General features: G+C 36.8%; 1 protein-coding gene across 3 annotated transcripts; it reads left to right on the top strand.

Moving 5' to 3' along the window:
- Window positions 1-8,011: 8,011 nt before the first annotated feature.
- LOC111405756 lies at window positions 8,012-11,021 on the top strand. 3 transcript variants are annotated; one of them, XM_023034783.1, is made up of 2 exons: window positions 8,012-8,177; window positions 8,840-11,021. In XM_023034783.1, the coding sequence occupies exon 2, from the start codon at window positions 8,941-8,943 to the stop codon at window positions 10,525-10,527; it is 1,587 nt and encodes a 528-aa protein (XP_022890551.1). In that variant the 5' UTR covers window positions 8,012-8,177; window positions 8,840-8,940; the 3' UTR covers window positions 10,528-11,021. The 3 variants fall into 3 exon arrangements, with proteins under 3 accessions (XP_022890551.1, XP_022890550.1, XP_022890549.1); XM_023034782.1 differs by having other exon boundaries at window positions 8,816-11,021; XM_023034781.1 differs by having other exon boundaries at window positions 8,780-11,021.
- Window positions 11,022-11,387: the final 366 nt, after the last annotated feature.

Below are 11,387 nucleotides of genomic sequence, written 5' to 3'. Positions count from 1 at the left end.
AATTTCTGTTTTGGCAATTGTCTTATAATTTTAATTACAAATTGATTAAATATTTGAATTTTTGTTGTTGTAATTGATTTAAAAATTCTACATCGTCATGCAGATATAATAATCCTGATCTGTTATTTCGGTGATTTCGAATTGAATGAAAATAATAGATGAGAATGGAGATGGACAAGTGATGTATGTGGTTGTATTGCAATTCTCGTAATAGAGAGTACATCATATGTGGAAGTGTACCAAGATTTGCAAAATAAGCTGAATGTTGATTCTTCTCAGTATGATATACAACTGAGATATTTATTCAATGGTTATGGGGATTCATCCATTCCGATGCCACCTATATTTGTTACTAATGATGTTGAATTGAATTATCTATTAGAATTGAATAAAATGCATAAGACTCCAACTGTTCTTGGTGTGACTTTAGTTAAGAAGGATGTTGTCGAAGGTGAACGCGAAGATTCAAATGGAGCGGATAATAATGACCTAAATTTTTGGGAGACAGTGGAAATAGTTTCTACAGATGATGTGGTTATTCCTGAGACAGTTATTACTGATCGTGAAGTCACTGTTACGCACAGAATTTCGTTGACAGTTGAAGACAACAAAAATATAAATGATTCTACAAATGAAAATTTAATTGCTTTATCTCGACAGAGACCTGAGTGGGGTAGGAACTCAGGGGGTGGAACAAGTGGACCGTCCTCCAATTCTTCGCGTGTGGCTCCCGATGATGACGATTTGTATGTCGAGCAACTATTTGAAACCAAGAAAGATTTGCAAGAAACTGTGCACTGGATGTCATTAAAATATAACTTTTAGTTCAAGGTAAAAAAATCAACCTAGTCATTGTTGACAGTTGTCTGCGTTGTGGACAATTGCAATTGGCATTTGAGAGCGACTAAGATGGATATGAATGAGTGCTTTGTAGTTCGCAAATATGCACGTGAACATACTTGCGAAGTGAGAATTTGTCGAAATGATCACAGGCAAGCTCGAGCATGGTTTATTGGTAGACAGATAATGCACAAGTATCAGGACCCACGGTCGATCTACAGACCTTCGAATATCATTAACGACATCCGTCGAGAGTATGAAGTGGTCATGAGCTACCAGAAAGCCTGGAAGGCCAAAGAATGTCCTTTGGAGGATTTAATGGGATCAGCTGAGGAGAGCTATGCTAAATTAGCTAGGTATTGCCATAACATGGGGACAACTTATCCTGGCACGACATTTGTTATTGAGACGGGGGCGATAATCGTTTCAAGTATTTTTTCATGGCTCTCGGACAATGTATTCGGGGTTTTCGAAATGCAATGCGACCTGTAATTCTAGTCGATGATACAACTCTGAAAGCTAAATATCAAGGCAAATTAATTATTGCTACATGCTAAGACGCCAAAATCCAAATTTACCCTATTGGATTCGACATAGTCGACAACAAAAATGATCTATCCATACGTTGGTTCTTTTTGAAATTGAGGAAAGTGATCGGGGAAGTCGAAGACCTTGCCTTTGTAACCGATTGGGGACAGTTTATAATAAACGATATCGTTGAAGTTTTTCCCGAGGCACATCACGGGTATTGCATGTACCATATACAAGGTAATTTGAAAACTAGTTATCGGAGCAAAGGTATCGTTTCATTGTTTAGGAGAGCAGCCGAAACTTACAGTGTTGAAGAGTGTAATAAGTTCATGTTTGAGATAGGAAGTAAATCATTACCGGCGTTGGAGTATCTGACGATCATGGGGATCGAACATTGGGCGCCGTCATACTTTCCAGGACGTCGATACAATATGATGACGTCGAATAACGCGGAGTCTCTCGATGCATTGTTCAAGAATGATCGAGAATTAACAATTCTCGCAATGATTGAGAACATTCGTAACAAGCTGCAATTGTGGTTTCATGACCAACGTGTGGCATCACAGAGTTGCACTAGCGTGTTGGCCCCAATTCAAAAGGAGAAACTCTTTAAGGCGGCAGAGATTGCGAGGAAGTTGAATGTGGAAGCACTAGATGAGTTTCGCTTTATCCGTATAATGTGCACGTAATACGACATATATGGTGGACTTGACTGATAACACATGCACTTGTACGAGACTTCAGTTGGAGAGTTTTTCATGTGAGCATGTAGTTGCGGTGGCCATGTATCGAGGTTTTGCAGTGAGAACGTTACTTGACAATTTTGTACCATTCAAATTTCCCTAAATGACAACTAGACAGGTACGTTAAATGAATAATATTTCTGTTTACTTTACATTGTTCAATATTTGTTCTTTATAAATGTTCAATGTTCAATATTTGTTTTTGATAAATGGTATTTATAATGATTCATATGAAAAAATTAATTTCATACTAAACATAAGTGTAAAATAACAAAAAAATCAACTTACAGAAAAATAATTAAATTGTCAATGTGAATGTTATATAAATTGAACACAAATTTACAATTATTTTATAATCACAAAAAATAATTAAATTTTCAATGTGAATGTTAGATACATTGAACACAAATTTACAATTATTTCATAATCACAAAAAATAATTAAATTTACAATTCAAATGTTACATATATTTAATACAAATTTACGAGTCATCATTAAATTCGAACAAATCACAAGCTAGCTTCTTTCTTCAGTTCTGTATCCACGATTGGTTGATTCCATCAACCTTATGTCCTATACTTAAAAATTCAACGTACTTAATGGCAAATATGCAGCAGTCGCCGCTACAATTGAACAAGAATGGATTAGTTTAGTACTGTGTAGCTAAAAAATTAAATCTGAAAGATGAAAACAACAAAGTTCAAACACTTACCTTATAGACTGTCGCGCTGTTGTAGTGTTTCGAACAATCCGCAATCTGTCATGCACAGTCATCCCCGCTCGTCTGGTTATCATAGGAACAATTACAGTTATAGACTCCAGGTTTTGCTCCAACTGGCCTTGTGTCAAATATGAATGATCTGGGTCGTACACATATATAGTCGTGTCAGCAAAAATGATCTCCAGCGTAACATAGTGCTTATTGATGCACGCTGAAATGTACATATGTGTACAACCCTCCCATGATTTTCCCCCGACACTCGACGACATTCTTATGACCCACTCGAGTATATATTTTGGCACCGTGTACTCATTACCCATAAGTTGGAGTGACTGATACTCTATGGTAACGGCACGCAGGAACTCAGTGTTTAATATGACTCGACCATGGACATCAAATGATTTTGGATGTCTTTGAACTCGATCTCGCAGCAAGTCCATGGCCAGATCGATGTACTGCATCATGAAACACCAAAAAAGTATGAGTTATTCATTTAATAAACATAAAGTGACGTATACATAAAAAACATGAAATGAATAGTTCACTTACATCTTCGGCGAGCCAAGCTCCCGAAGTGGTGATATCGTGGAACCACTTATAAGCGTCCGAGACCGTCCGGTTACCTATCGTGCGGGTAACTCTGAAAAAATAGGGAAATGTTAAAAAAGCATAGACATGTTAGCGTACAGTGTTTATTAAAATCATACAACACTTACCCGGGGACAATTCTCCTCCACTCCGTCTCGAACGCTTTCCACTTGGCGTTGTCCACCTCCTTGAATAAGTTCGGGTGTGTCCCATCAATTAAAGTCCTCCTCCTGGCCTCAGCCGTGAAGGGGGAAGCAATATACTGTGACGGTACTCTCAATTTCTTGCCGACCACCTGCTCCGTCTCATCAACAACATGTCTCTTACCCTCAATCACGACGGACATCCTCTCAACCTCCGAGGCCACCTCCTCCGCACCTCCCATCGGGACACCCCCTCCGTCGTCCTCTCTCCCATCCCCATCGTGGCCGCCCTCTCTCCCTCCATAGACAACTACAATGATTCTAATGTCTCATCATGCCAAAAATGTGGGTGACCCACTCTCCATCACCATCTCTGTCACCCTCTCGATCATCATCTCCACCATCCCCTCTGTCTCCCATCGCCTACTGGCTAAATCTCTTCTAAGTGCCGTCACCGTATCCTGAAGGTCGACAACGTAAGACCGTAGCATTCCAACATCATGGGATAGATCGTCAACCCTCCCCGTCAACTCTCGTCCCAGATCATCGACCCTCTCCGTCAACTTTAATCGTAGCGCTCCAACCTCCTCCGCTATAAATCCAGTCAGACGGGCATACAAATTATCACTGTGTGTCGGAGATACACGGGGGACGTGTCTAGACGAGGGAGAAGGAGATACCCTCGATGGTGGCGATACCCTCGGTGGAGGCGATGCCAATGACAGGGACGATGCTCTCGGCGGAGCGGATGCCAATGGCGGTGACGATACTCTCGACGGAGATAATGCCAATGGTGGCTGCGATACTCTCGGTGGGGGTGATCGTCGATCAGTTGGACCACCCTCCTACATAAATAACATTAAAAATTATTTAATAAATTTATACGTCGACGATATTCAATAAATTATATTTAATTTACATACCCAATTTCGGTCCAGGCTCGGATCAGACATCTCCTCGTCTTGGGTGTGCGGAACGCCTAAATCCCGCACAAGACCCCGAGCCTCCTCTTCCATCGACGGTGTCAACTCAGGTATGACTTCAAGCTGACATATTGACATTTCAACTAGTTAACGATCATGTAAACAGATTTTAAATTACGTATAATATAAAATCACAAATGTGTAACACTTACCTGAGGATCGTCGAGGAGGGCCGATAATTGTTTCCCAGTGGGACATCCGTCCGCTCGCGACGATCTCCAATGATGCATTCGAGGGCATCGTATCTCCCCTCACTTCGCGAAGCGGGCCTTCAGTGAAGGGACTGTCTCGTACACCCAAATCTGCAACACACACGCTTATTATGCATAAATGTAATATATTAAAACTTTAACTTTAATTATATTAAACATTTACCTGCACCATTAAGGGCAATCCATATGTATCGTATTTACGCATTAACCCCCTGGGCCTCGAGTGTGATCTGGTGAAGACATGTACGGTATCTTCATAGCATCTCCGGCCCCATGGATAGTTGTTGAACACATTGATGTCGTCAAAAACTTCCAAATGAAAAATGTCGATGTCAATCTTCTTGTGATGACACCTCATCACACTTTCGAGGATGTAAACCAGCCTAAACTTCAATCTATCTAGCATTTGGTCGCACCCCCTGATCACGACCGTCAACTCAGGTAAATGCACCGATCCATGTTCCTGGAAGTACGTCTCGTACAGCCTATTTCTTCTCTCAATGGCTGCATTGTCGCACATAATCCTCAGTCCAGTGATCAAGCTAAACTCATATATCAAGAAGCTGACGACATTGCCCCTAAGGTCGAAGTGGAGCGAATCGTCGTCGACTGGCCTCAAAAGTTGACATAGAAGTGCATCGATAATCTGTCCCGAGTACTGCACCTCTCGCATCTGGTACAGTGGTCACAAGAAGGACTATCGTAGCATATCTTCGTGATGATCATCAAGCAGCTCCAACACAGCAGTAAAACTCTCAAAGCTACTGTTCCAAGTAGCTTTCCCAGCCATCCGTCTCAACTCCACATCTAAATGATACTCCATCCTGCAAAAATTCAAATGGTAGAACATTGAACAAGAGATAATAAAATAACGCATAATCTCAAAAAATCAAGACAATCGAATTCTAACTACCATACAATACGCAAGACATTGACGCAATAACAAACTAAATTCAATACAAATTTAAAAATTAAAATAATTTAGTTATAAAGAAAATTAATTTTGTATATTACATTTGGAAAATATATTTACAAAAAAAATTTCAAATTAAATACATTTTAAAAAAATTAAAGAATATAAATATTATTTAAATAATTAGAAAATAATCAAATATTATTTCATAAAAGAAAAATAAAAGGAACAAAATAAATTGTTAATTTTGGACAACATTATCTATTCAATTATTAAATTATATAAAAAAGGCAATTATAAAAATTAAATAAAATAAATAACATAATTGAACAATAGATAATAAAGTAACGCATAATCTCAAAAAATCAAGGCAACCGAATTATAACTACCATACAATACGCAAGACATTTACGCTAATAACAAAATAAATTTAATGCAAATTTAAAAATTAAAATAATTTAATTTTAAAGAAAATTAATCTTGTATATTACATTCGGAAAATATATTTACAAAAAAAATTTCAAATTAAATACATTTAAAAAAATAAAGAATATAAATATTATTTAAATAAATTAGAACAAAATTAAAGATTATTTCATAAAAGAAAAATAAAAGGAACAAAATAAATTGTTAATTTCGGACAACATTATCTATTCAATTATTAAATTATATAAAAAATTAACATAATTATTATTTAATCAAATTAATCTTATAATCATTTGGAAAATATATTTACAAACAAAAACTTCAAATTAAATACATTTTTAAAAATTTTAAAGAACATTTATATTATCTAAATAAGTTTGAAAAAAAAAATCAAAGATTATTTCATAAAAACAAAAATAAAAGGAACAAAATAAATTGTTAATTTTAGATAATATTCAATTATTAAATTATATAAATAAAAGACAATTATAAAAATTAAATAAATAACATAATTACTATTTAATCAAATAAAAAATAAATTAATTATAAAAATTGATAAAAAAAAACACATAAAAATTAAATATATATATCAGTCTGGACTGTCGACTGTTAACATTCGGCCCATGACTATTTAACAGTCGGCCCATGATTGTTAAAAGTCATTGGACCGACTGTTAACAGTCGGTCCAAACTGATATATATATATATATATATATATAAACAGACTGTTAACAGTCAAATCAACAATTGGTCCAAACTGATATATATATATAAACAGACTGTTAACAGTCGAATCGACTCGACTATCACACAGTCGTCGTCTTTCTTAAGCCGAAATCGCCATTGTCGACGATTGAGAGGTCCAAAAATTACAAAAAATTCACATTTTTCACCCCATCATGACTCATAATCTAACTACTCATGCATGAAGATCTAATTAAACCGAATAAATATAAAAATAATGAATGCAAAAACTGGAACAAAATAATAAACTTCGAGCGCGACAAAACTAATCGGAATAGCTCCCGATGCTACGTGCAGATCGTCGATTGAACGTTGGTGGTTTCGGCCGGTGGTTGATCGGTCAGTTCTTCAGGCAACTGTGATGTCAATTTTTTTTCAAAAGTCGATCGGTTAGATTTCACTTTCAAACAATCTGTATAGGGAATGGGTAAAATCGGCATTTTAGTGTAAAGTTATATTTTAACTTAATTTTTTTTATTCATTTAATGGGTCAAAAGCCAATGTTAAAATTTGCTACAGTCCAAGAGTCATTTCCATGTATTTCCTCTCAATCCTATCGACATAAGGTGAAAAAAAATTAAATTCGACAATAACAAAATAAATCTTAAGTGCACTAAGACGAGTTTTTACAAACATTTGGAGTCTTCGGTTAGTTAAATTCTTAATAATGTAATTAACAAAGCATAAGCCCTATCAAATTCCAAGACAGCCACCCTTGTATGACAACTCCAAGTCCTGACAAACAACGAAACAACGTTAAATTTATGCTAACAATATTGAAAGAACGTCTTAAAAATGATTAAGAGTTTGTTTGAAAAAGATTAAAACCTAATTTTAATTTAAGTTATAGTCAAACAATCAATATTAATCAGAGTTCCACAACCTTTTAACCACATGTTTCAAAAATTTATATCACAATTTACTAAAAAATCTAATTTTAATCTCTACCAAACATACACTAAATTTATGCTAAAAATATTGAAAAGTACGTCTGAAAATTGATTAGTACGGGCTAATATGTGATTAAAGAGATTATCACGTTATATCACCGAGTTCAGGGTGCACTATAATTTGTCTTGAAGCGCTCGTCCTTATCTTACGCCAGTGGTGCGCCGGTTATAAAATAAACCTGCATACCCCCGTTTCACCTTTTTATCCAACCCTCTCCTCAAATTTAAAAAATAAATATAAAATTCTCTCTTTCTCTCTCACGTACAAAAAACACGCACAAATTATGCAGACATGTTTCTCTCACCGAGTGCAATTATTAGGATCTTGACGGTAACATGTTGATTGGAAGTTCGAACATTGCACTGCGTTCTTCGACCATACGGTGAGTATGAGTTTTTAATCGGTGTACTTACTCTTTTACTCGCTGCGTTGCTTCTGGGGGTGTAATTTTTCGAAATCTGCGCACTATTTTAGTCTGTTTGGTTCTCTGAGGAAAATGTTAGCAAAGCGGAAAACTTAAATTTGAAGTCGACATTTTTTCCAGTCATACTAATTTGAAAGTGTATTTTTTTATTTTTGGGGTTTTTCCTCGCTGATTTTTAGTAATTTGTATTACTCTCTTATTTTAGGTGGAACATTCTATTCAAGACTCTATTATTGTCAAAACAAGATGAAAAAGTTAATTTGTTTGTAGTTTCTTTTCTTTTTTTGTTGAATTTACTTGTAAGCTCTCTTTTCTCATTTTTACGCAAATATTTTTATGAATATTAATAGACCTAGAAAAGAAAATCTTCTTGGAATAATGTTACTTTTGCTCGCCTAATTACAATTTGAGGGAGGCGTAGAAATTATTTGACTGAGGTCTTTCTCTGTAATTTGTGCTATAATGGTTTTTCCTACGATGATTTTGAGGGGGAAAATCTGCTTTTATGTGGTTTCAATTTTGTTATATAATTTTAGCTTGGATTTTGATTTCTTATACAGGAGCTGTAAAATTAATTGAGATTTTGTGTCAAGTAGATAATATGGGGGGTGTATTGACAGAGTCATGGTTCAGTAATATATGGAGGAGTTCGAGAAAGAGCATAGCACTGGAACCTGAAAAGCCCGTGATAGGAATTTTGGCATTCGAAGTCTCGAGATTGATGTCAAAGGTGGTTTATCTGTGGCAATGTCTAGATGATAGGCAAATTGTTAGATTCAGAGAAGAGGTTGTAAACTCGATTGGGATTCAAAAGCTCGTTTCTGATGACGATGATCATCTCATGGATCTTGCTCTTGCTGAGATACTAGAGAATTTGGGAAGTGTGGCCAAATCAGTGACTATACTGGGGAAGAAGTGTGCTGGTCCAATATATCACAATCTTGAGCGTGTTTTTGAAAACCCACTTGACATTGATCTTAATTGGAATGGTTGGCGATATAAGCTGAAGAAGATGGAAAGGAAGGTTAAGAAAATGGAACGGTTTGTTGGCGCCACCGACCAGTTGTTTCAAGAGCTTGAAGTGTTGGCAGAGCTTCAGCAGAGTCTGAGGCGGATGCAGGCTGGTGCTGGTTTAGGCCAAGTGAAATTGCTCGAGTTTCAGCAGAAGGTAGTTTGGCAACGTCAGGAAGTGAAGAATCTGCGGGAGATGTCTCCTTGGGTTAGAACGTATGACTACATTGTACGCCTTTTGCTTAGATCCATTTTCACTATTGTTACGAGGATTAAACATGTATATGGTATAAGTCATATAGAAAATGTGGAGGGAATTAATCATTATGAGTGCATCCCCAATGATTGCCTTACTCGTAATAATTCCATGTCTGCTATTTTGAAATTACCACCACCTCCATCTGAAAACAACCTGTCTAGATTTCCTGGTCCTTTTGGAAGGTCATTTTCAAATCTGGATCTGAGCTGTGATAAGAATAGATCTAGGAACAAGAAGTTGCACACCCGCTCACTGTCGTCTCTTGGTTGTGGGATACAGCAAAAAACAAAATCGAGGCATTTTGATCCTGTTGGACCTTTCAAAGGATGCATGACGGGTGGAAGTGATTCACCTGTTGTTCAGAGCTACACACCATTGAGCATTGGCGCTTTGAGATCAAATGGTGCTTCAAAGAGATATGCAGATGAAACAAATGACACCAATGCAGTTTCCGGCAAAGTATCTTTCTTCAATTTCAAGCGTCAGCTTTTAAATGCCCCTCCGTCTACTCTAGGTTATGCTGCTTTAGCACTCCACTATGCAAATATCATCATATTAATCGAGAAGCTCACTTCATCTCCTCACTTAATCAGCCTTGATGCAAGAGATGACCTTTACACTATGTTACCTGCAAGTATCCGAAGCTGTCTCAGGGTCAAGCTAAAGGTTTTTTCCAAAACTTCGGCATGTGCTTATGATGCTGCCTTTGCAGCGAACTGGAGCTTCGCAGTGTCGAGAATACTCGAATGGTTGTCTCCACTTGCTCACAACATGATAAGATGGCATTCTGAGCGAAACTTTGAGAGGCAGCAAATGGTTTCCAGGACGAATGTGCTCCTTGTCCAAACCCTTTACTTTGCAAACCAAGAAGAGACTGAAGCAGCAATTGTGGAACTTCTCATGGGCCTAAATTACCTCTCAAGATTTGCTCAGGAAATTACTGAAAAGCCCTTCCGAAAATCTTCATGCAGCAGAGGATGTGATGGTAATATGTTCCCCAAGGATAACTTCTACAACATGACATCAAGTGAGGTATAAGATCCAATGGCAGGATTCATGAAGAGTTCTTTTGCTTCTTAATCAAACTGGCGCTGCTGTTTCATAAGTTTCAGCTTTCTTCAAAAGCATTTCGTCAAGTCAAAGGTACTCTTTTAAGCACTCAAATGAGAACCTCATTGCTGCTTTTAAGTAATCAAATGACTCGACTTCTTGGGCTGCGCCATGGAGGTTTACTGATTTCTTCATATAAAAAAGTAGCTTAAATATGTCAGCCATTCTCGCGTGGAAAGCTTAGCACTTCCTTTTCGCAATCATTCTTTAGCTAATCTGGGAATGTATGTTATTGTTGCAAATAGATTGTATTTCAATTTGCTTTTCATTGGCAGTGTTTGCAAATGTAAAACGGTCTGCATTTTAGTGATTTTGTATAGCTAATGAGTCTCTTTCCGTAGATCAGTTGTGTTGTTTACATTGAGCCTCAATGTGTAGATAAATTTTTATCTGCTATTGATTGTTTGGTTTTCTGACTCGCTTATATGGTGTTTCACTTTAAAACAAGATTTTAGTTTTGTAAATAGAGATCTGCTGTCCCATTATTATCTTGACGGACTCAAATCTCCCAGCCTCAATAGACCCTCTAGATGAGATGTGTATTTTCAAAAATTTTATAAATCTCTGGTATACATTTAGTGAGCAAAAGGTAAATGTATATTTTATATTTAACCCCAGGGACGGATCTAGGATTGAATTCACGACCGGGCTACAACGGGGCTACTATGTGGAAAAAAAAAATTTTACACAAAAAACTGATTTTTTACCCCAAAAAAATAAAAAATACCTTAAAAGAAAATTCTTGGACCTGGGGTGGGGGGCTACAACCCAGCCCAGCCCCCCCCCCC

The sequence above is a fragment of the Olea europaea genome, chromosome 12, assembly GCF_002742605.1.
Source record: "Olea europaea var. sylvestris chromosome 12, O_europaea_v1, whole genome shotgun sequence".
In the NCBI taxonomy this organism is placed as follows: domain Eukaryota; kingdom Viridiplantae; phylum Streptophyta; class Magnoliopsida; order Lamiales; family Oleaceae; genus Olea; species Olea europaea.
The sequence above is the reverse complement of the archived record's forward strand: the minus strand, read 5'-3'. Positions and strand labels throughout refer to the sequence as shown.

Excerpts from the sequence above, each read along its gene's own strand:
- LOC111405756 (XM_023034782.1), top strand. The coding sequence starts at position 8,821 with ATGGGGGGTGTATTGACAGAGTCATGGTTCAGTAATATATGGAGGAGT.